Source organism: Oryctolagus cuniculus, chromosome X (assembly GCF_964237555.1).
Source record: "Oryctolagus cuniculus chromosome X, mOryCun1.1, whole genome shotgun sequence".
Taxonomy (NCBI): domain Eukaryota; kingdom Metazoa; phylum Chordata; class Mammalia; order Lagomorpha; family Leporidae; genus Oryctolagus; species Oryctolagus cuniculus.
Genome location: NC_091453.1, coordinates 50,357,316 through 50,383,847, shown reverse-complemented (window position 1 = coordinate 50,383,847; position 26,532 = coordinate 50,357,316). Strand labels below are relative to the sequence as shown.

General features: G+C 43.5%; 1 protein-coding gene across 11 annotated transcripts in view; it reads right to left on the bottom strand.

Moving 5' to 3' along the window:
* The window catches only part of DLG3 (discs large MAGUK scaffold protein 3), a 60,121-nt gene that overhangs the window by 19,393 nt on the left and 14,196 nt on the right, over positions 1-26,532 (bottom strand). For all 11 annotated transcript variants that reach the window (XM_002720087.5, XM_008272753.4, XM_070066745.1 and 8 more), the window contains one exon: positions 6,166-6,280. In XM_002720087.5, coding sequence (XP_002720133.1) covers positions 6,166-6,280 — 115 coding nt within the window. The remainder of the gene's footprint in view (positions 1-6,165; positions 6,281-26,532) is intronic.

The window sequence follows — 26,532 nt, the reverse complement described above, 5'->3', positions numbered from 1 at the left end:
GAGACTCAAAGTTTCAGATTTTTGAGGGTAATTATAAAGTTGGAGAGAACTAAACAGCCTACGAGTAACTGACCGTTAGGGGCTTTTAGCACCTGGCAGGTGACAAGACGAGTCGCGGGATTATGAGTATGGGTCCAAGGATTATGAGTTCAGGCCCAGGACTGATGTTTGGGAACAGGCAATTCCAGAAGCCACTGATGTGGAACACCCTCCCTGCCCTCTAGGAGCGCTGAACACTTACATACATTGCTGCTGCTTTTTTTTTTTAAAAAATGTGTATTATTGGGACCCCCAGATTCTGTCAAATCATAAAGCCTGCCAATTATTAGCTTGTTGGGCATCTTAACCCACCACTGTAACTCACAAATGAACAAGGCCCAGCTGGGCTCTGCCAAGCAACATCTGGCCAGAACACCGACTAGCTGCACAATTAATGTCTACTCACTGACAGGACAGCATATTCTCTGGCCATCCTTGATGACAATGTCAACATTTCTGATATTATCTCTTGAATCAAGACTACAGGCACCCCCAACATGATTTCCTTCCGAAAGCGGGAAGCAGACCTGGATGGCAGAGGGCCAGTCAGGGCACCAGGGACTCCCAAACTGCCTGAATGCTGTCCTGTGACTGCAAAGAATGCAGCCAGGCTAGCCCAAAGGGACTTCCAAAAGCTGCTTCTAGGACTGCACCATCAAGCCTCTTGGCCACCTTTGGAGCACAAGGTCTTTCATTCATTCATTCATTCATCCATTCAATAAATAGTAGAACCAGGTCCTCCTTGGGCCTCTGATTGAACCAGCATCTTTGCATTTCCCTTCACTTCACCACAGCCTGCGTTAACCACCTGGCCAGCCTGGCCCTGAGCAAGGGGCCCCAGAGTGGCCTATTTCTGTGGCCTTTCCCAGTGGACAAGGCAAATTCAGCAGCAGAGCAAAAGCCCCAGGTTGGGCCAAGAGAGGGGCTCTGCTTGTCCTGCCCATCCATTTAAAAGGTGTTTCTAGTATTGATGAAGGGTGGGGAAGGCCCTTCCCATTAAATCACTGGTGACGCTAAAGCCCAGTTTCATTTTCCAAACCCTGTTATCTTTCCTTCTTCCTCCTGCTCCCTACTCTACAAATCCCATGTCCCCTATGGTTAGTACAGCTGCAGCTCCCTAGGGTTTCACCTGCTATGGCCTTGGTGCAGCTGTAAGAGGGTGTTATTTGCTTCAAAATAGCTTTGCAAACCGTGCACACCAGAGGAGGACAGATACTCAGGGGAAGGCAATGGAGGAGAAACATGTCAGAGGCAAAACAACAGCAAAAAGATTCAGAGGTGAAACCCAAACTGGAACGTTCCCTTCACTCTAACCACCCACTGCTCAAGCTCTCTGGGTAGATGGCAGGCATGCAGAGGGCAAGAACCACACCTGCTGCTTCCTTGAACCCATCTCTGCAACCATGCCCCAGTTCTCAGTGCTGTGCTTCACTGCTTCCCACATAGGAGGACCTAAAGTAGGTGTGATGCTTAGTCGTTCTGGTGATGAGGAAATACATGTCTTGTGACACACAACCAATCATTCCTGAGCATTCTGATTGCTTGGTAACAATACACATTTGGGGGCCAGTATGGTGGTACAGTGTGATAAGCCAGTTAAGCCACCGCCTGTGATAATGCTGGCATCCCATGTAAGAGCAGGTTCAAGTCCTGGCTGCTCCACTTCTGGTCCAGCTCCCTGACAATGTGCCCGGGAAAGCAGCAGAAAATGGCCCAAGTGCTTGGGCCCCTGTCACCCATGTAGGATATTAGGATGGAGTTCCAGGCTCCTGGCTTCAGGTCATTTGGAGAGTGAACCAGCAGACAGAAGATTTCTCTCTCTCTCTCTCTCTCTCTCTCTCTCTGCATGTGTGTGTGTGTGTGTGTGTATGTGTATCTTTCTAACTCCACCTTTCAAATAAATAAATCTTAACACACACACACACACACACACACACACACATTTCCCCAAACCTGGTGAATCCAAATTGCTGGAAGAAGAGCCGGGGAATCTGTTTTTACTAGCACCCCAGTGGATTCTTACCAGCAAGTTCAGGAAACACTGAAAGAACTACATTTGATAGCCACAGCAATCAGGTTCAAATTCCGGTTCTGGAACTTCATAGCTATCTAACTGGAGTCTTGGTTTTCTCATACGCAAAACGGGAATTAAAAGGCCTGCTTTGTAGCATTATTAGAAGAATTTTAAAAGCCATTTAAGGAGAATATCCAAGGACCTGACATACAGGTGTTTGTTCCCCTTTATCTTGAAGACACTAGGGAACGACTGGAAGCTTCTGAGCAGGGCAAGTCCAGATTGTTGCTTTAGCTTCACCTCCCTGTGCAACACGCAGGCAAACGGTTGCCAAGCCTCTTCTGTTAACACCTCCAGTGACAAAAGATCAAATTTACTATCTCCAGAAGCAGTCCATTCCATTTTCAGACAGTTTTAATCATTAGCTCTCAGTTTTAATCGTTAGCTCTTTCTTCCCTACATTGAGCTGAGATCTGCCTTGGGTGACAGAACAAATCTAATCCCCTTTCCACATGATAGGCTAAGGCAATTAACTTCGATAAGGCAACTGAGGAGGAGGTGGGGGAGGGAGCCCACTGTGAACATGCTACTTTTGGAGGCACTGGGGTGCGGGGGTGTGCAGTTTTATTTATGCACGGGTCCAGCAAGTAGCTGATATGCAGGTATGGAGTTGAGTAAAACAATCAAGGATGTCACTTAGACACAGGATTGGATGCTGTGAAAAGAAAGGACATTGCCACTTCGGGTGCAGAGCTAGTGAAAGATATTGAGGTGAACGGTCAGCAAGGCAGAGAGAGAGAAAGAGAGAGAGCCTTGAAAGCAGAAAACAGGTAATTCGCGGAAACAAACGTGCTGAGGAGGTCATACTTCCTCCCGGGCTACTGAAAGAAGGGATTTGAAGAAGGAGCAGCAGACAGTATATAGGCAGCACCAACACTTGCCAACCTGGATGTTAAGACAGGTTTCTCCAAATAAGGCCCTGGCCCCACGCGCCTGTTTTGGGAAGACACTGCCTACCACAGGACCTTCTGGAGATTAATGACTGCAGAGAACCCTGGCTTCCTCTGTTTGAGCCTACCTTTGCCCAACTTATTGAGCCGTCCATTTGTCACACAATACTTATTAACATTTGAGGAACTAGTGTTTCCCAGCACATCATCTGGCAAATGTAGTGAACAGAAGAGCGGTAAGACAATAGTTGAAGTGACTATTGGTATCAAGGGATTTTTTTTTCCTTTGAAGAATGGAGAAGTGGCCTCAGATGACCTATGAAAATGATTTGCTATTCACTTGATGTACAAAACCCCCATAGAGTCATGCAAATCAAGAGGTTTCAATCTTCATGTTCACTTTAAGAACATCCGTGAAACCGCCCAGGCCCTGAAGGGTATGCATATCCAAAAAGTCAGAAGTATCTGAAAGATGTCACTTATGAAAGAAGCAGAGTGTGACGTTTCATCGTTACAACAGTGGAGCTGGTAGGTGTGCCCAGGCCAAACAGTGGGGCTGGACACAGGGTCAGTGGCCCACAAAGAGTGCTGAATCTCTGTTGCACCTGCTTACACATGCAGACAGTGCCGCTGAGCTGAAGGGTTTGGATGGAGATTCTCCAGTCATCAAACACACCCAGGTGAACGGAGCACCCATGATGTGCCGCCGTCCCTCAGAGCTCAGGGTCAGATTACCCCAGCTGTGAGCTTCCCCCTGCCAGGCTGAGAGGATCCTCCCTGGAAAGGAACAAAATGTCCCTAAACTACAACAGGAAGGGGGCACAGAAGAAGAAGAGCATCCAGAAGAAATGGAAGAAACAAAAAGTGATGGCGCAGGAAGAAAATGCAATACAAAATATATGCAAATTCAAAGAGAATGGATGAAACTGAAACATGTTTACAGGAAGAAGAAAAGGAACCAAGTACAGAGCGAAAGGCCAAACACAGGAATGCACGAGAAGACAGCAAGCCAAGTTCCAATATAGGGGTTAGCTCGGCAAAGGCTCCCAGCTCACTGCTTTACCACAAAGAGTTATTTCCCAGTTAAGTCCAATGACCAAAACAGTGACTATTCTAAAACCCTATCTACTTTCCTTAGAGGAGACAGATGTTATCTCATCGAGGTTAAGGGCAGATTATATAAACTGATTTGCTCACTAGAGAGCACAGAGCCATGGTCTCCACACTGTTGGCCCGAGTCAGCTTCAGCACATTCCTCGCCTGGGCCGGAGAAGAGTGATCCAGATCAAGAGCCAGTGCCCCACTCCCCCTTGCCCAGGCAGGGAGGACTCTAGCATAGGATAGGCGGAGAGGGGAAATCTAAAAATAAAGCTCTCTGAAGAAACTGTCTTGCCTAAAGAGCAGCTTCCCACGCACACTGGAGTGCCACATCTGCGGGGGCTGGAAGCACGGGAACGGAACAATCCTGACCAAGTCACAGAAGTATTACCCGGGTTTTTTTTAGGGGTGGGGAGCTGGGGGTAAGGGGGTGACAGCACATTTAGGACTCCCTCCATCGGCACCCCTGTGTCTGGGCTGCAGACCTGGAGCAAAGGGCTTCAGGGACAGAAAACAGGACTTTCTTTTCTGGGAGACTGGAAAGATGGCTAGTGACTAGCCCAGCCTTTCCAACTGTTCTCCTTCCCTCCTTGCAGGAGGTGAGCACAGCCAAGTGCTCTCTCAATACACACGAAAGTGGAGTTGAGGGTTTCAGTGGGCTTCAGGCTCAGAAGGGCCTTTCTTGGTTCTGCTCCCTTCAGTAGGGTCAGGGACTACCAAGTGGGGAAAAAAATAAAAGCATACACTCTGAGAACTGCAATTAGCATTGACATTCGGTTTGCTATCGTCATCTTACACCCCAAGGACAAAGCAGTTGTCCTGTTGCCAAGCAACTAGCAAATGAGGCTTCCCCACCCCCAGCAGGTAAGAGGCCACTAGAAAAAGTTCAACCCCTGAGTTGGATACCACCTCATGGGGAAGCACGGAACACACTCAGTAGCTACTTCTGGTTTAAGAGAGTGATCACCTCACCTCTTTCATTAAGGGTTTTAACCTTGAGAGATACAATGTGCTTGTACCAGATTGCTGGCGTTCTGCCAAGAAGCCTAGGTACGAAGAAGGAAACTATTCCCAATTCCAAGAGGAATCCATGGCTTCCCCCTATCAGTCCACCTCTCCTGGAGGTTGTACTTTGACCTGACCAAGTATTATACTATGTCTCAAGGGTCAGAAGCTCAGCCTTGGACAATATCTCCAAATAGCTTTCAGCAGCAATACACTCAATGCTATATACCTGCTCTCTCCACCCCTCCCTTCCTAGGGACCAGACACCCACCGTGTGCCCCGATTCACAAGGACAGCAGACAACCAGCAGGTGGTGAGGGGAAATGGAAACACAATAAAACACCCAGAATGTAGCAACTGGTCAGTTCTTCAGTCTTTAAGACCCTGGAGGAGGGCACTGTGAGCAGAGGATTCAGCCTAGTAGAACCTAATTGGAATCCAAGCTCCTTTGCTTCTCAACCTGCTTCCTGAGAGGTGCTTGAGAGGCAGGAAATGATGGCCCAAGTCCTTGAGTCCCTGCCACCCAGGTGAGAGACCCAAAGGGAGTTCCAGGCTCCTGGGTGTGTGTGGGTCTGTCACTCTGCCTGGCAGATAATATAAATCTTTCTTTTTGGTTTTTAAGAAAGAGACCCTGTACCAGTACACTGTGAGAGTTGCTATGCTCAGACACCAATCCTGAGGTCTATTGTGCATATGTATAGATGGGGATGAGGGGGTGCCAGGTTTTTCCCTTAAAGCACAGATTGCAAGCAAAGTACTTTGAACGTTGGAGCACAATTTTAATGCTGACTAGCAACAATCACCCAACAGTCTTTTACAATTAGAGCAAAGTGAAAAATTTCCCGGACTGAGTCATTCATGAGGGAAAAGGAAGAAGCCAGCTCACAAAAGGGAGGAGATACTGACCATAAAATACACAACCTGAGCATACAGAGAGAAGTGTTATTTTAGCACTGGGAGTACACACTCCCTACCCCACTAGTTACACAAGAAGGGCCGGGTTGGCACAAAGCTCCCCCGGCCCCGCACCAGGGCCTGGCGCTCGGAAGGGCAGCTTACCTGACATACAAGGACCTCTTCTCGCTTGTTCGCAGGGACCCAGACCCAGAGCTCATGCTGCTGTTCATCATTTGTTCTCGCAAGTCATGTATCTTCGATTCAAAGCGACTGTACTCTGTCAGGCAGACAAGGGAAAAGACAGGAAAAAGCATGAACCCAAGGAGCTCCCCTGAGCCCGCATACGGCAGCCAAAAAGCCAGGAAGACACTTGGCTTCAAAGCAGCCAGAGCCAGCCCTGTCAATCTTCGCTTTGATAGGCAGCGTCCCTCTCCTCCCTCCAACTACAGAAGGACAGACTTCCCTCCACTCCCCCCCCCCCCCGCGCCCCACCGCCCCAAGACGAACAGAAGGAAAGAATGCACCTGGAAAAGGAATAGCATTGGGGCATGTCAAATGGAAAATGCTTTTATCTGCCTCTAAATCTCACTGATCCTTAAAAAAAAAAGTAAAACAACTGGAAGGAGGTTCCAGTGCAGCTTTTATAAATCTTTAGGGCAGGCACCAAGGCCCAAGGAGAGCAGATGGGAAAGGAGACTTTCCCAAAAAGCGGACTGCAGAGAACAGATGGCCCAGAGACAAAGGGTGCGGGTTGGGGGGCGGGGGGTGGGGGGAGACCAGGATGGGATGGTGGCTGGGAAGGACCTGAGGTCATTCTGTCATTGTTAGACAAGCAAGATGACCGGGGGGGGGGGGGGACAGCGCTATTGGAACCCCATAGGAGGGTAAAAGCCACTCTCACAACCGCAGGAGAATGAAAGCTCTCCTGAGTTATTTCCTCTGTGGCTCCGGCCACAATGAAACATTAAACGTAAGTTCTCCTAAACCTGGAAGTCTGCTGACACGTCCCACCTCCAAAACCATCCAGTCAGTGAGGGCCGAAGTCCATGCCCGGCCTTGGAGCCTGCTGAGACCATCACAACTACCTGCAATGGGCTTATCACTCTGCCAATGTAGCTACAGGTTTATGGCCAATTTAAGAAACCTGATATAGGAAAATTAACTCTAGCTGTGTAATTATTATAAAAGGCTTATTATAGTGCTGGTGTGCTGTGACATTCTCCTAGTATATTTAAAATACAATATTCACACTTACCACACAGACACACAATTACACAACATTTTTCGGAGCTATAATTGCAGCATAAAATGGGGTACAGCTAAGGCACAGGGTGTGCAAATGGCATTACTTCACCAGGACAAGCTGACTTTAAAGCAAGTCAAAACGTATACTAGGGGTTGTAGGTTGGGGAACTGTTTTTAAAAGACCAACACGATTCCAAAGGAAAAAAAAATCCACAAAAGCATTTTCATGCACCATAGAGGGCTGGCACGAAGCATCCTCACCTAGTCCGTATGGCTCTACAGGAGAAAACAAAACACCTGTTCCAACACCTGATACTCTTCCCCGCCCTCAGCAAAGCAATCTGACCTTCAGCTGGGTATAAAGGGAAATGCTAAAGAGCCTAAAGGGGAGGAAATGGAGTTCTAAGTCACACAAATAAAGTTTCTTTTTCTTCGCTGAGGTATCAATGGAGTCAACTGGTTAAATTCGTGTGTTCTTTCATTCATCACGCACCAGCATTATGGTGATTTGTCCTCATTACCTACTCCCGTCCATGAAATCCTGGAGGAAGCAGTTAAATCACTGACTCACCCATTAAATGGGGTGGGGGGGAGAAAAGAGACAACAGCTGGACATTGTCCCCGTTCTCAGGGTTACAAGGCAACACATCAATATCAATGAAGTGTCCCAATCTAAGGTGGAGAGGGTGGTGACCGGTTTATCATAAAAGCCCCGGGCTGCCCGAGAACAGCAGCAGGCTGGTCAACCTCTAGAGATGGCCCAGGGACTGGCCCCACCCCAGGAGCCAACCTTTTAACCTGCTTAGAAATTGCTTCTCCTCCCTTTCCTTTCTGGCCCTCCTCCAAGCACACCGACTTCGGGCAGATCACGTGAGACGGAGATTTCTGACCAGGCAAACCCTTTCTTGGGGAACATAAGTAAAAGACACAAAAATGCACTGAATCCCAAACATAAAAACATGCAACCTATTCCTCTGTTTCCCCCACTCAAAACCTGTTTATGGATTTCCTCCTTTAGAACTGCCTTGCCCGCTGAACTCTAACTCAGCAGCAGGTCATAGCAGTTGCTTAGTAACTACATTTCGTAAAAAAAAAAAAAAATTCTTTAAAAAATAACTACCAAACCACCATTTCCTCAAAACTCCTAATCCAAGGTTGATCATTCTGGGCCAGTGAACCCACTTAAAATAGACTACAGAAAGAGAACACAGCTATTGCTTTAAGGAATCTACTTTTTGTTTTTATATGTGCTACCAAGATTTCTCATTTGCTGAATTATTTTATTCATTTTATCACCATTTAGAGGATTCCCTTAGAAGTCCAGCCACTAATCAGTCTCCAGCTTCGATTCCACTAGGCACAGGGTAGCCTCAGAATAAATTATTGTTGGGGAAATGAGGAACGACCTAGAAAATTGTGTCCAAGTTGATGTTTCTATGCTCAGACGAATAAACCTAATGGTTTATTTAACCGATGGTTGCTGGGGTCACTGAGGGCTTAGAAAGGTAGTTAAGAAGTATTCCCATTTACTTTCATTCCTGGGGTTAATTGTTGGGAGCAACTGGAGTTTATAAACACCCTTTTGAGATGTGAAATAGCCCACAATGGGCATCTGGTTAACAGACTTTGTATACAACAAAGAATAAAAACATTCTAACAAAACATTGTCTAAAATGAGCTTCAGCTGGATAGTACCTCATCTTAGTATTAGAGTTTTCATTTTCCCAGGACACAAGCTTCCCTTAAAAAGCATCAAAACAGGGGCTGGCTAAGCCTCTGCCTGGAGTGCCGGCATCCCATATGGGCATTAGTTCACGTCCCAGCTGCTCCTCTTCTGATCCAGCTCCCTGCTGTTGGCCTGGGAAAGCAATGGAAGATGGCCCAAGTGCTTGAGCCCCTGCACCCACGTAGGAGACCAGTTGAAGCTCCTGGCTCTTGGCTTCAGATCAACCCAGGTCCGGCCATTGTGGCCATTTGGGGAGTGAACCAGTGGATGGAAGACCTTTCTCTCTGTTTTGTAACTCTGCCTCTCAAATAAATAAATAAAATCTTTTTAAAATTTAAAAATAAAGCATCAAAACAGGAGCCGGCATCATGGTGCAGCAGGTAAAGCCGCTGCTTGCAACACTGGCATCCCATATCAGAGGACGGGTGAGTCCCAGCTATTCTGCCTCTGAGCCAGAAACCACCTGCCACCTACGTGGGAGACCCGGATGGAGTTCCTGGCTCCTGGCTTTGGTCTGGCTCAGCCCTGGCTGTTGTGGCCATTTGAGGAGTGAACCTCACTGTTACTCTATCTTTCAAATAAATAAATCATTTTTAACAAAAAGCATCAAAATAACTATGGGAGAGGAGTTTGAAGTTTCCCAAAACATAGAAAACAGTATTGGAGGAGATGAAGATGCTAATTGCCCTGATTGGATCACTACATATTTTATACATGTATTAAATTATAATATTATACCCCATAAAGGAGTACAATGATGTCCATTTTAAAATTTAAAAAGCATCTGAGGGGCTGGCACTGTGGCACAGCAGGTAAAGCCGCCACCTACAGTGCCGGCATCCCATATGGTCGCTGGTTCGAGTCCGAGCTACTCCACTTCCGAGCCAGCTCTCTGCTATGGCCTGGGAAAGCAGTAGAAGATGGCCCAAGTCCTTGGACTCCTGCACCCGTGTGGGAGACCCAGAAGAAGCTCCTGGCTCCTGGCTCCTGATCAGCCCAGGTCTGGTCTGGACCAGCTCCTGCCATGGCGGCCATTTGGGGAGTGAACCAGTGGATGGAAGACTTTCTCTCTCTCTGCCTCTGCCTCTTTATAGCTCTGCCTTTCAAATAAATAAATAAATCTTTAAAAATAAAAAAGCATCTGAATTCTGAAAAGGTTCCTCCTTTTCTCCACTCATAACTAATACGGCTATTGCAAAAGGGCATCTCTTTGGTCAAAGTCATTGTCTAGGAAGCCCATCTTGACCAGTCTGTAACCCAGGGGGCCCACTTCAAATAGGCTACTTTAAAGAAACAATATTTTAGGCCGCTGTTGTGGCACAGCAGGTAAAGCTGTCGCCTGTGATGCTGGTATCCCATATGGGTACCAGTTTGTGTCCTGGCTGCTCCACTTCCAATCCGCTTCCTGCTAATATGCCTGGGAAAGTAGATGTCCCAAGTGCTTGGGTCCCTGCACCTACATGGGAGACCCAGTTGAAGCTCCTGGCTTCTGCCTGCCCTGGCCCAGTCCTGACTATTGTGCACTTGGGGAGTGAACCAGTGGGTGGAAGATTGATTTCTCCTTCTCTCCCCCTTCCTCCCCCTTCCTCTCACCTCTCTCTGTAACTGACTTTCAAAGAAACAAATCTTTTAAGAAAATAAAAAAGCAACATTATTAAAACCTCAAATCTATGAAACTGCACTTTATTCATCGTTCCCATTCAGATTGAACCCAACCATTTGTGACCCACAAAGATATCCACAGTGAGTCATCTTTTGCTCTCTCATTCCATTTTGCCAGTTGCTAATTACAGAGAGAGAACAAGTGGGAGGGGGCACAGTCAGAAGTGAGTGCCAAAACAGGGTTTCTCACTGACCACCTGGGCTGCCTGTAGAAGATGAGGATTTTGGACTCCACCCCAGACTCACTGCATCAGAACCTACTGAGTGAGGGGCCTATGAATCTGCATTTTTACAAGGATCATGGTGATTCTGATGCCCCATAAATTCTGAAATTGCTGATCTTCTTGATTTACAGAATTGAGTTTTGTTAGTATGGATGAAAGATGAGGCAAGGATCTTACAGTGTGTCTTGAAAGGAAGGCAGAGGCAAGAAGGTTGGAAAGCCCTCAAAAATAAAATTTGGCAATACTAGGCCGGCGCCGTGGCTCAATAGGCTAATCCTCCACCTTGCGGCGCCGGCACACCGGGTTCTAGTCCCGGTCGGGGCGCCGGATTCTGTCCCGGTTGCCCCTCTTCCAGGCCAGCTCTCTGCTATGGCCAGGGAGTGCAGTGGAGGATGGCCCAGGTGCTTGGGCCCTGCACCCCATGGGAGACCAGGAAAAGCACCTGGCTTCTGGCTCCTGCCATCAGATCAGCGCGGTGCGCCGGCTGCAGCGGCGGCCATTGGAGGGTGAACCAACGGCAAAGGAAGACCTTTCTCTCTCTGTCTCTCTCTCACTGTCCACTCTGCCTGTCCAAAAAAAAAAAAAAAAAAAAAAAAAAAAAAAAAATTTGGCAATACTATTTGAAGTCCCAGGGGAAAAGAAAGTGCTAAACCACAGGCCACTGTTCAATGTGCCAGCAAAGAAAGCTGACAAGTTTACACTTTGGCTTGTTTGTTTAATTATAAAAGTAAGACATGGGTTTTTTTAAAAAAAAAATTGGTTTTTTTCTTCAGACACATCTGTATCATTTCCCCATCCGAATATCCAGAAATAACCACTATTAGAATTTTTTGTTTGTATCCTTCCAGACTTACTTTCACAGATATATTGTTTATAGACATCCACTCAACTCACACACAGATTTACACATGTACTTTTTGTATTCTCTGATACATCATCGAAAATCATCCATGTCAGTATATATAAACCTCATTATTTGAGTTTTCATTTAGTTTGAAAAGGACAGAGAGAAGGGGAGGAGAGTGAGAGAGATCTTTGATCTGCTGGTTCACTGTCCAAATGCCTACAACAGCTAGGACTGGGCAAGGCCAAAATCAGGAGCCTGGAATTCAATCTGGTTCTCTCATGTAGGTGGCAGGAACCCAAGTACTTGGGCCATTTTCTGCTGCCTCACAGGTACATTAGCAGGAAGCTAGACTTGGAAGCAGAGCTAAGACTCAAACCCAGGCTCACTGATATGGGATGTGGGCATCCCAAGTAACATCTTAGCAGCTGTGCCAAATGCCAGCCCCAGACCAGATCTCAGTCTTTTTAATAGATGTGTAGTATTCCAAATTACAGGTAGACCATAATTTATTCCATCAAATCCCAATTAATACACATTTAAATGGCTTACAATCTATAATATTACAATTGATGCTATATTCTACATTCACATGAACATGTCTATAGTGTAGATTCATTCCTACAAGTGAAACTGCAGGGTCAAATTATATGCACATTAAATTTGTGATTGGCACTACCAAAGAGAACCCCAACATTCTGAAGCCTGTCTGACTGTGAGGATAAACTGCTATTCTAAAGCTTCCAGCAGCTTTTCTGTTTCTAAAGTGGAGGCAGAATTTACCTTTGAGGACAGATTGATCTTTCATTTGTGGACAAACCCTTTAAATGGGTCTTGATTATACAAAAGTAAAGCCAAGATTTTATTCTAGAATGGACGAAGACAAAGAGGAGCTAAAATGTTCTCTCGGCATAATAACGCAAAAAGCTGTCCTACTGGTAGGTGGAGTTGCCAGTTCACCGCACAGGTCTCTCTCTCTCTCTAAGAGCTGTTTCCTATTCCTAACTCACTGAAACCTAACTGGCTTCAGCTTCTACCTATGAGACATTTTACCTATCTCCCCAAGTATCTCCCTCTAGACCTGACCACTTGGGTCTCTCCCTCACTTGAAAACTAAGCCTTTCCCTCCTTGTGTGAAAACTCGCCATCACTCTCAGTGACACGTCCTCCTTGCCCTGCACACACACGGCCCATGCGTTGCCCCAGTTTTGCTGATGTCCCTTTCCCAATTGCTTCCCCAATCCATCTCTTTCTCACTTCCACTGTTTTTACCCTACTATTCACCTTACCTCTTAGTTTTCTCTTGATTATTTTATATCTGCCCCTCCTACCCCTTGCCTTGATTTAGCTCACATTCTATCTTCTCTTCTCTGGGCCCCTGCTAGAATGCCCTAACTGGATCTGCACCCCAAGGCTTTCAGAACTCTAATTGAACCTAGATTCTTATTTAAAAACCCTTCCTGAAACTTCAATGTGTAGTCCCCTTATCCAAGTATCTATAATAATTCATCAGAAACTAAAGCATTCTTTAAAGATGTATGGATTTATTTAAAAGGCAGGGTGATGGGAGTGGGGGTGTTGGGGAGAGACACCTTCTACCCTATGGGATGCAACAGCTTGGGCTGGGCTGGGCTGAAGCCAGGTGCCAGGAACTCTATCAGGGTCTCCTATATGGGTGGCAGGGGCCCAAGTACTTGAATCATCCTCTGCTGCCCTCCCAGGTGCATTATCATGGAGCTGGATTGGAAAGAGAGCAGCCGGGCCTTGAACAGGCACTTAGATTTAGGATGTGGGTATCCTAAGCTGCTATAACACCTGCCTCAGAAGCCAAAGCATTTTACTTTAATACCTCACCTACACTTTCAAGAATTGGTACAATCATTTTCCCATCACTCCCAGCCTATTGATTGCATCTCTCATCACACAGATCCTCTTTTGCACTAGCCTGCCTGCAACCCTGGAACACACCTTGTTCATTTCTACCTATTTGTCCCTGCTCCTGGAATTTTCTCCACTGCCTAACACTGAATGGCCTTCAGGTCCTTCAACACCTTTCTTTTCCCATCCAAAAAAAAAAAAAAAAAACTGTATTCATTCGTGTATTTATTCAAATATTTACTGAATGTTTACTATTTGCCAGGTACTGTAATAGCTGCTGGAGATATAATGGTAATCAAAATGGTTCCTAGAAATTATAATCACAAAACAAAAACCACTTAATTACTATTTCAATTATAACTATGATAACTGCTATGAAGAAAATGCTGAGAGAGACTAATAGGGTGATGTAACCTGTGTATGAGTGTATGAGTGTGTGTGTGTGTGTGTCTGTGTGTGTGTGTGTGGTGGGGTAGAGGGGGGCAGTGTGCTGAGGTTCAGCAAACATTTTCCTGAGTCCAGGGAAAAGGGGTGGAGGAAGAAAGAAACCTTTCTGGACAGCAGGAACAGCATCAAGCGAAGGATAGAATGTATGACTATGGGGCAGGCATTGTGGCTTAGTGGGTTAAGCTGCTGCTACAACACCAGCATCCCATATGTCCACTAGTTCGAGTCCCAGCTGCTCCACTTCTGATCCAGCTCCCTGCTTCCCTATCCATCTGGAAAAGCAGCTGCAGATGGCCCAAGTCCCTGGCCCCATGCCCCCACATGGGAGCCCGAGAAGAAGCTCCTGGCTCCCGGCTTCAGCTTGGCCCAGTCCATCATTTTGACCATTTGGGAAGTGAACCAGCAAACAGAACATTTCTCTGTGTCTCTCCTTCTCTCTCTGAACTCTGCCTTTCAAGTAAATAAATTTAAAAAATTATCGCATGGGATTAGATCATACAAAGCCTTACACACTGTTTACACGGCTTTACCCTGAGAGTAATGAATGAGAAGAAACAGTAAAAGATTTTAAGAAAACGAAGGACATGATCAGGTCTGTGTGTGTGTGTGTGTGAGAGAGAGAGAGAGACAGAGACAGAGAGACAGACACCCTGATGTGGTGTCTCACATCTAGACTTACAGGACACTCCTGTAAGTATCCCCTGCTTCTGCAGCATGCAAAGCGGCCAGCCCTTCCAGCCTCTGCTCAAACATGTCCAATGCTGGGAAGCTCTCTCATTCTAAAACTCTTAAAGAGCAAATCCTTGTGTTGAGGGCTATCTCTTCTGTCAGCTTGTCCTAATTCCAGCATATAAAACACGATGGCTTCCTTTCTTCATCACAGTGTGAAGGAACAGCTGGAAGAAGGTCAAAGAGGTAGAAAAGCCTGGAGCAGGGTCCAAGGCGATTGAATGAGACCAAGGGGGGCGTGCAGAATGCAACGAGGGGAAGGGGCAGTGATGGCAGCTTGGAGGCCAGATTTTAAGAGTTGAAGATAGGACCCTTCTTCCTAGGCCATGGGAACCACTGTTAATTGTTTAAAAAGTTAAGTCAGGGCTGGTGCCATGGCGTAACAAGACGCAGACCGCAGTGCCGGCATCCCCTATGGGCACCGGTTCTAGTCCCGGCAGCTCCACTTCCAATCCAGCTCTCTGCTTTGGCCTGGGAAAGCAGTAGAGGATGGCCCAAGTCCCTGGGCCCCTGCACCCATGTGGGGGATCCGGAAGAAGCACCTGGCTCCTGGTTTCAGCGTGACCCAGCCCCTACTTCGGCCACTGCAGCCATTTGGGGAGTGAACCAGCGGATGGAAGATATCTTTCTTTCTCTCTCTCTCTCTCTCTCTCTCTCTCTCTCCCTTTCTCCATCCCTCCCTCTCTCTGTAACTCTGCCTTTCAAATAAATAAAATAAAACTTTATAAAAAAGCTAAGTCATACAATTAGAACTAGATTTGGAGAACAATTATTCTGGGAGTATAATATAGATTGGAAGAGTGAGAGAAATACCAGAGACCAGGAAGCTACTCTATTAGTACACACAGTAATCTCAAAGGTCTGACATAATATGGGGCCATTGAAACTAGATAGAAGGAACAAGAATTTAGAAATACATTGGAGCTAGAAGAGATGAAATTTGGCATCTGACTAGATGATAAGAAAAGCTCAAAGGCAATTTCTGAGCCCAGGAAAATGTAGGATAATATCAGGCATAAGAGGGAATGGTCATGATGCCCTCAAAATAAGTTATTCCTTCTATAAGCTAAATATTGTTACTTCCTTAACTATTCTTCACCCAACATGGTTTCCAGACTTTTCCTCTACCTCTGCCTTTTAAAAACTCCTGCCCAGAATCTGTAGTGATGTCATTTCCTTGACTAAACTATAAGCTTCTTGATGTGGTTTTGGTTTCCTTCTCAAAGTTTAGTGTGGCGATCTGCACCCTTATTGAGTTGACAAACTCTTACTGAACATGCTAACTCACTATAGAGATCTGACAGGGCAAACATGGACTCTTTGAGTCTCGAATTCTGGCTGCTTAAGAGCAAATTGAAGAAAAAAACAATACAGACTTTCTCCTTCCACCCACCCAAACATGCTCAAAACTGCCCAATGAAACCACAAACCACTTCTGCAAAACACTGACATGTCAGAGGTTTCAAGATAGAATTAACAGCCCAATAAACACCAAAGGAGACTGAAACTGCAGTGCTCACTAATGTGAATTGGACACACACCCAGGTCTTCAAAACCACCTCTCCTGAGACTGCTCTCAAATCTATCCAGTCCCTAATGACAGAAAAACCTGTCTTCTAAGAATAAAAACAAAATGACATGTGTCATTAATTTGAAAAAGCTGACCTATATTAAGTTTATTTGGTCCTATTTGATTGCAACCAGGAAAATGCTGAAGAAACAGTAAACAAATGGTAGCAACAATGGGCATTTATTCTGCATGCGGTATAGACTACCAATGATTTGAATGAAGATATAAAAGGGAAAAGTTATAAAATAGAATCAAAGTCATGCCTATCAAATTTGGAAATGACAAGGACGTTAGTGAGACAGCTGCATGACAGACTTCCCACACACAGATTGTGACAGGAACAATCAGAAGATGCAAATAAAAATAAAGTAAAATAGAGAATTGTAACTTCCTGATCTTGAGACCTCACACAAATACTGAGTAGGGAAGACATAGTTGAATAAGAGCTCCTGCTTGGGTCACTACCAACTCAAAATAAACCAACAGCTACCCAAAAAGTGCACTCATTCTTATGAAAGTGCAAATGTTCAAATCTCAAACATGAGCAAGCATTTGGCTTGGCCATTAAGATACTCTCATCCCACATGGGACTATCTGGGTTAGATACTGGGCTCTGACACCTGACTCCAGCTTCCCACTATCACAGACCCTGGGAGGCAGCAGAGATGGCTCAAGTACTTGGATTCCTGCCACTCGCACAAGAGACCTGGAGTGTGGTCTTAGCTCCCAGCTTTGACTCTGGCCCAGTCTGGTCTTTGCAGGCATTTGGATAGTGAACCAGCAGACGGGAGCTCTCTGTCTCTCAAATAAATAAATGAATGATTGAATAATTTTCTTTAAAAATCTCAGTTACACAGCCTTCATTTGCCATTGCTGAGCTGCTCTGAGGGTCACAGGAATCGTCAACTGGGAAAAATGATCCAACTCCGGTAGAAATGAAGTTAGAACCTTAGAAAAGAGTCACAGATTTTGAGGAATATGAATTAGATTTTGGATTTCTACAGTTGTCTTTGAACTATAAACCCTCAGGATATATCTTAATGACAAGTGCCTGACCCAACACTATGGTTCATGTTTCCAAAGAAACAGATGGAGTTTAAAGCAAAATAAATCCATTAAGATACCCATTAATAAGGAGTAAGTGTATGAATTGCCAAATACATATGTAGGACTCGCAAACTTCCCTCTATAAAAATAATTATGAATCCCATCTTTTGTTAGTTTCTAATTATGAATCTACTATTTAAGGTAGTCTACACTTCTAAAACTAGATAAATTCTAATGTTGCTTCTAATTATGACATAATTATGATTTTGTTACCCAATCAATGAGGATCATAAGGAATCAAACCTGGAACAAGTCTAATTTAAGTTTTAAATATAACCTAGAAGAGGGAAATCCTCACATCTGTAAATAATATTAAATTTGGGGGGTTAAAAAAATACCAAAACACTAAGTATAAATCATTAAAAAAAATCTTAAGGCTACATGAGGCTTCAGGCAGAACAATGCCAACCAGGTCTCAATATGGATAAATACTGCTTGAGGAAAAATAATTTGAGCTCTACCTTTAGAACAATGGCTGGGAACTATGACTATCACAGAATAGAAATGCAGGTGTCATTGTTCTGGGCCTTGCAATGTTACAACGTGGTGCCTCACCCATACAAACCACAGTCAGGGTACTGGATAGCATCCTGCACAATACCAGCAATAAAAGAGAAAACAAGACCTGCCAGATCAGCTATGAAAAAAAAAATTTATCCCTGAATGCGTCTGTCCCCCAAAGAGCTTCCTGTGAATACAGGAAGAGCTACTGGGTCAAAGTGCTATACTACCCAGAGGTTTCATTCCATTTCATCACTTGGTCTGAAATTAGTGGCATGAAAAATGCCTTGACGTCACATTATGCTAAGAAAAGTATTCAAACACCACAACATTGGTCCTTCTCATCTATTCCATATCACCCAGGGGTGGGCATTTGGTACAACAGCTGGAACATTGCTTGGAACACCCACATCTCATATTTGAGTGACTGTTCAAATCCAGGCTTCTCTTCTGAATCCAGCTTCCTGCTAATGTGCACCCTGGAAGCCTGCAGGTGACAGCTCAAGTACTTGGGTTCCTGCCACCCGCACAGGAGACCCAGATTGAATTTCAGGCACTGGGCTTCAGCCTAATGCAGACCTGGTTGTTGTGGGCATTTGCGAAGTGAACTAGTTTGAACCCCCACCACCACCCCGAAACAATTTGTCCAACAAATTGCGATAAAAGCCTCAAATAAAGTTTATTTTCCCTCTCAAAAGAATTTCATGCCACATATACAAATGAAAAATTAACAAGGCCTTTGTCTCCTTTAACCTATAAGCCAAAGTATATGTAAAGACAACTCCAAAACAAAGTACCTCATCCAGAAAACATGAGAATGAAGACAGTTATACCTTTTCCCTGCTCTCAGGCAATGGGTACACTGTGTAAAACAATCTTCCACTTAACAGCAATGCTACAATGTAGTAACTAAAACATGCATATCTTACAATGACACTTGCTAATTTGAGCTAATATAACCATTTTTTGTTTGCTGATTCTCTTCTTTTAATAGAAAACTTTCATTTAATAAATATAAATTTTGAAAGGACAACTTTTAGATTATAGAGGTTCTTCCCCCATACCTACCCTCCCACCCCCAAACCATCCCACCTCCTACTCCCTCTCCCATCCCATTCTTCATGAAGACGCGTTTTTAATTATCTTTATATACAGAAGATCAACTCTATACTAAGCAAATATTTCAACAGTTTGTACCCACACAAACACACAAAGTATAAAGTACTGTTTGAAGACTAGTTTTACCGTTAATTCTCATAGTACAACACATTAAGGACAGAGATCCTACAGGGGAGCAAGTGCACAGTGACTCCTGTTGTTGATTTGACAATTGACACTCTTATTATGACAAGGCTTTTGTCATGAGCTGCCAAGGCTATGGAAGCCTCCTGAGTTCACAAACTCTGACCTTATTTAGACAAGGCCATAATCAAAGTGGAAATTCTCTCCTCCCTTCAGAGAAAGGTACCTCCTTCTTTGATGGTCCCTTTTTTCCACTGGGATCTCACTCACAGAGATCTTTCATGTAGGTCATTTTTTGCCACAGTGTCTTGGCTTTCCATGCCTGAGATACTCTCATGGGCTTTTTAGCCAGATCTGAATGCCTTAAGGGCTGATTCTGAGACTAGAGTCATTCTATGAGGATGCTGTGTATCCCGCTTCCCATGTTGGATCGTTCTCTCCTTTTTAATTCTATCAGTATTAGCAGACACTAGTCTTGTTTATGTGATCCCTTTGACACTTAATCTTATCTTTATGATCAGTTATGAACTTAAACTAATCACTTTAACTAGTAAGATAGCATTGGTACCAGCTAACTTAATGAGATTTGGAGTCTCATGGCACGTTTCTAGCTCTACCATAGGGGTAAATCCGAGGGAACATATGCCAAACTGTACATCTCCTCCTTCTCTTATTCCCACTCTTATTTTTAACAGGGATCAATTTTCAGTTGGATTTAAACACCCAAGAATAATTGTGTGTTAATTAAAGAGTTCAACCAATGGTATTAAGTAGAACAAGAAAATACTGAAAAGAATAAAATAGTAAGCTGTTCCTCAACAGTCAGGACAAGGGCTGATCCAGTCATTGCTTCTCATAGTGTCAGTTTCACTTCTGCAGGTTTCCTTTTAGGTACTCAGTTAGTTGTCACTGATCAGAGAGAACATATGATATTTGTCCCTTTGGGACTGGCTTATTTCACTCAGCAAGATGTTTTCCAGATTCCTCCATTTTGTTGCAACCAATTTTTATATTTTACCAGACCCATGGAGAGTCTAGATTCAAATATTGTTCACAGTAGTCACTCCCACAGGACCACAAACTCTCTGGGCTTTTATTTAGGGGGATATCAACTGAATCTCCTGTAGGTCAAGTTTTTGAGGAAGGAACCCAGAAAGTGGCACCCAGGGAAAGACTCCTCACGTTTACAGCTGTCAAAAACATCTGTGCTCATTTTTCAGTAACTGGTAAACCCAGAGTAAAATACTGCAGAATATGAAAGCCAAAACCCAAATTGTGTGCACATGCAAGGAAATTGTGGATTATTTAATAAATGGTACTGAATTAATTAGTATTTGAGGCAGAATTAAGTTAGCACCTTACCTTACATTATAAATAAACTCTGGGCAGGTTAATGTTTTAAATTGAAAAAACATTAAATAATGAAAATACAACAAGGGGAGTATTTATTTGCTCTCCAGGTAGGGAAGTCCCTTCCAAACCTATGGACAGGGTAAAATAAACAAAAGAAAACACTGATATATTTGACTATATGAAAACATAAAATATCCAAATCTCAAGGTAAAAATCAAATGAAAAATCAAGCTAGAAACTGGGATAAGTCTCTGTGACATAAAGAGTCAATATTCTAACTAAAGTAAAGCTTTTGTCTATCAATAAGAAGTGATGAGCATGCTCTGATAGGGAAATGGGGAAAGGGTATGAACAAGTAATATAGAAAAAAGATCAAGAAACACAGAAATGCTCAATTCCACTGTTAACAAAAGAAATACATGCATGTTAAAATACAAAGCAAATAACATTTGTATCTATCAAATTTGCAGAGATTGTCTTAAATACCCCACGTTTATGAGGATCTTGAAACAGATCTTACACTATCCGTGGGGGTAGTGGCCAATTTGGCAAAATGCATCAAAAGCCTTACACATGGTCTACCTTTTGACACAATCATTTCCCTTACAGGAACTTATCCTGAGGAAATACATAGATTCACAAAAACCCTGCACAAGGGTGTGCACCAAAGTGCTTTGTGTGAGATCAAAACACTGGAGACAACCTAAATATCACCAAAAGGGGAGCAGCTACATGAATCAAGGGAACTTCAAGAAATTTGTGGAAAAATAGAATTAAAAGATAAGTATAATTTGGTGCAAAAAATTTAAAATCCATGCATACTTATTTCATAATACACATTTTCCATGGATTTTTTGAAATATCCTCAAGTTGCAGCTCACAATAACAGAATATTATTTAACTTAAAAACTATGTTTCCAGGGCAGGTGTTCGATGCAGCAGTTAAGATACCCACATCCGATACTGGAGTGCCTGCACCAAGTCCCAGTTCCACTTCCAAGTCTAGCTTCCTGCTAATGTGCACCCTGGGAAGCAGCAGATGATGGCCCAAACGCTTGGGTCTCTACTACCCAAGGGAGGTACCCATATTGAGTTCCAGGCTTATAACTTCAGCCTGGTCTAGCCCTGGCTGTTGTGGGAATTGAGAAATGAAGCAGTGGATAGACAATCAATCAATCAATCTCTCCTTCCCCCTTTGTCTTTCTCTCTCTGCCTTTCAAATAAAAATTAAAATTAAAAAAATTTAAACCAGCATTTTTCCAAAGGCTATTTAATAACCTAGGAAAATATCATGATATATGTTAGTAGAAAGAATATATAATTAAACAGAATAATCTTATCATTTAAAAAATTTATTTTCATTTTTATTTGAAAGGCAGATACACACATACAGAGATTGAGAGAGAGAGAGAGAGAGGAGAGAGTCAGATAGATAGACACACAGAGACAGATACACAGATACCTTCCATTAGCTGGTCAGTCCCCAAATGCCCGCAACAGCCAGGGCTGGGACAGGCCAAAGCCAGGCACTTGCTTTTTATTCAGAACTCAGTCGGGATATCCCACAGGAGTGGCAGGGACCCAAGTACTTGAGACACCACTTCTGCCTCCCAAAGTGTATACTAGCAGGAAACTGGAATTGGGAGTGCAGCTTGGACTTTAACCCAAGCACTCTGATATGGGCTGCAGGTATCCCAAGCAGCAACTTAATGGCTATGGCAGATGCTTGCCCCAGAATAATTCTATTCTCAAAAGAGACATATATATATATATATATATATATATGAATATATAAAAGTTTGGAGGCAAACACACATACATTAGTAGTTATCTCTAGAGGTAGTTTTATTTATATTTTTATGTATTTTCCAATTTTCTAAAATCTAAATGTAATACTCTTATATCCAAGATGGGAAGCAGATTGAACAGGACAGGCCCAAGTAAAAAGCCAGGACATATATATACTAGAAATTTCCCTCCATATTGCTCCTTACTCATTAAGCATTTCCTCTGGAATTGACTATACAGCCAGTTCCAGATAAATCCAAGGAAACATATCCAAAAGTCTGCCAAAGAAGCCTTTTCAATGGCTTGTTGAAATCCAGATATATTACATCTACCATATTGCCATATCTACAGCCCACTAATCCTGTCCACTGAGAAAATCTGATCTGACATGACTTGTTTAACCTTCTGAACCAATTCTTGCTCCTTGTGCTCATCACTTCTGAGTATTTACAAAACAAAAAAGTAGTCTCAATGATCTACTATGGAATTTAACCCAAGATTCACACTATTCTTTCTCATTTTTGAAAATCTACATCTCGAGCCGGCGCCGTGGCTCAATAGGCTAATCCTCCACCTTGCGGCGCCGGCACACCGGGTTCTAGTCCCGGTTGGGGCGCCGGATTCTGTCCCGGTTGCCCCTCTTCCAGGCCAGCTCTCTGCTATGGCCAGGGAGTGCAGTGGAGGATGGCCCAGGTGCTTGGGCCCTGCACCCCATGGGAGACCAGGAAAAGCACCTGGCTCCTGGCTCCTGCCAGGATCAGCGCGGTGCGCCGGCTGCAGCGGCGGCCATCGGAGGGTGAACCAGCGGCAAAGGAAGACCTTTCTCTCTCTGTCTCTCTCTCACTGTCCACTCTGCCTGTCAAAAAAAAAAAAAAAAAAAAAAAAAAAAAAGAAAATCTACATCCCTAATCTACATGTTTATATAAATTATGTTAGTTTTCTTCTTTTGTCTTTTCAAATGTCTTCTCACTTAGTTTCATCAAGTAGAAAAGTAAAAAAAAAAAATCTATAGTTTTCACTTTTACAGATATCTAAACTCAAGGTCTGGCGCTGTGGCATACTAAGCTAAGCCTCCACCCGCAGTGCCAGCATCTCATATGGGCACCAGGTTCTAGTCCCGGCTGCTCCTCTTCCGATCCAGCTCTCTGCTGTGGCCTGGGAAAGCAGAAGGTGGCCCAAGTCCTTGGGCTCCTGCATCTGCATGGGACCAGAGGGGGATCCTGACTCCTGGCTTTGGATTGGTCCAGCCCCAGCCATTGTGGCCATTTGGGACCGTAAACCAGCAGGTGGAAGACTTTTGTCTCCCCCTCTCTCAGTCTCTAACTCTACCTCTCAAATAAGTAAAATCTAAAAAAAAGATACCTAACTTCAGTGAAAAGTAAACAAAAGTCTATTTCAAGAGGATGAAAACTTTATCACTGGAAGGAATAGGGGAAAACAATGCAAGACCGTGATAAGCTCAAGACTGTGTGACTTAATAAGGGTCTAGATACAAATAGGAACTGGTAAATTGAATTCAAAACTTACTTGCACTTATCTAACAAAGAATTTGCATTAGAACAAACATTAGCAATCATTTTGCCCAGTCCATTTTACAAATCACAAAATGGAGTCCCTAATAGGTAAGTTAACTAGTCTAAGATCATTCAGCTACTTAAAGTCAGAAAGAACACTAGGCTTTGGCTTCTCTGTCAAGATTTTACACAGACATAGGTTATCTGTACACAGTATATAATGCAAGTATATCATTCCTACGTAAAGGGAGCAAAATCATTGCTTTTTAATTTCAGGGACAAGGGTAGGCTCAAATTATTCTACTTAGCTGATTTCTCCATTTAAAATAACAAAACAATTACCCTGTTGTAGAATAGAAGGCTAAAACTTTAAACAAAGCAGCAGTGTCAATACCAGGGTCACGATTTCAACAAGCAACACATTAGGTTAAAAAGAAATTCTAAAAAGCTATACTTAAATAAGAAATAACTTGTTCTCATTACTATATATTATTGTAATCATTCTACCTCATAAGGAAAATTTCCTGATTCCAAAGATCCTAGGATGTTTCCCTGAAACTATCTAAAGAAGGATAAGAAAACACCTGTCCAGCTAGGTTCAGACTGCTTTGCCAAATCTAGTTATCATGTCCTTGGGCTACATGAAATACAGAAAAACGCAGCATAAGTACACACACCCAGCTCCAGGGGGTAAAACTGGAAAGAAAGCTTAACATTTTTGTCTCTTCTGATTTTACAAAACAGGGTATGCCTAAAAGGGTGTAGTCACTTTGGGGAGAAAATCTGGCAGTTCCTCAAATATGTTAAACATTAACTTACCTTATGACGCAGCAATTCCACTCCTGGGTATATAATCCAAGAAAATTGAAAACACATGTTCATAAAACTTGTCTATGAATGTTCATAGCAGCAGTATTAACAGTTGTCAAAAGGTAGAAACAAGCCAAATATCTATCAACTCAAGGATGAATAAACAAAATGTGGTATAACCATAGGATGGAATATTATTTGGCCATAAAAAAGGAATGAAGTACTGATACATGCTACCACATGGATGAACCTCTAAAACACTGTACTAAGTGAAAGAAACCAGATGTAAAAGGCCACGTATTACTTCATTTCCATTTATATGAACCAGCCAGATAAAGCAAATTTATGGAAAGAGAAAGGAGAATGATAGTTGCCTGGGGGCTAGGACGAGGAGAGAGGTTGGGGAGAAATGGAAGAGTGACCGCTAACAGGGATACAACTTGTTTTTAGGGTGATGAAAATGTTCTAAAATTGACTCTGGTGACAGTTGCACAACTCTGAAAACAATTTTTTTAAGATTTATTTAATTTATTTGAAAGGCACAGTTACAGAGGGAGAGAGAGAGAGAGAGAGATGGGGAAATGGAGAGACAGAGAGAGATCTTCTATCTGCTGGCTCACTCACCAAATGGCCGCAATGACTACAGCGGGGCTAGACTGCAGTCAGGAGCCAGGAACTTTCTCTGGGTCTGCCATGCGAGTGCAGGGACCCAAGCACTTGCGGCATCTATCACTGCTTTCCCAGGTACATTAGCAGGGAGCTGGATCAGAAGTGGAGCACTAGACTTGAACCGGCACCCACATGGGATGCTGGCATTGCAGGAGGCAGCTTTATCAGCTATGCCACAGCACCAGCCCCAACTCTGAATTGTGTACTTTAAATGGAAGTGTTATCCAGTATGTGACTTGCAACTCAATGAACTTAAAAAAAAAAAAAAGGTTCACCTGATCCTTTTTATCAGCTCAGCATTCCTAACTAAAACTCTATAACCAAGCCCTAAACTCCTTCGGCACATAGAGCAATAAGAGAGAGAGATAGTAATATTACTGGTTTCTTTTAATGACCTGAGTAATTAACATAGTTGCCTTACTCTGGTTTCAAGTCCATAATCAAAGCAGGGGACCAAGCAAAGTAAAACAGAACAGTAAACAATAAGTATATGAAAACACTCAACATCATTAGCCTTCAGGGAAATGTACAACAAAACCACAATGAGATATCACTTCACACCCACGTGGATAGTTAGAACCAGAAAGACTAACAATAACAAGTGTTGGGGAAGATGTGGAGAAATCGGAGCCCTTACATACTATTGAAGGGAATATGAAAAGGTGCAGTCTCTGTGGGAAGCAGCCTGACCAAAGGTTAAACATGGAGTCATCATATGATCCAGCAATTCCACTTATAGGTATATCATGCTCAAGAGAAAAGTAAACATCCGTCTGTGCAAAACTTTGCACACTAATGTCCATAAAGCACTGTTCCTGACAGCCAAAATGCAGAAACATCCAAATACCCATCAACTGATGGAAAAACAAAATGTGACAGATACCTATCACGGAGTATTATTCAGCCATGAAAAGGAATGGCATATTGGATACATGCTAGAACACAGATTGAGCCTTGATAATGCTGTGCTAAGTGAACGAAGCCAGTCACAAAAGACCACATACTATACGAATCCGTTTATATGAAATGTCCTGAATAGGCAAATCCATATAGACAGAAAGTAGATTAGTGGTTGCCTAGGGCTAAGCAGGATGGGGGGGGGGGGTGATGGCTGAAGGTTACGGCAGTGGCAAAAATTCTAAAATCGATTGTGGTGATGGTTGCATAATTCTGTGAATATTATAAAAGCTTTCAAATGAATGAATTAGAAGGTCATAAAA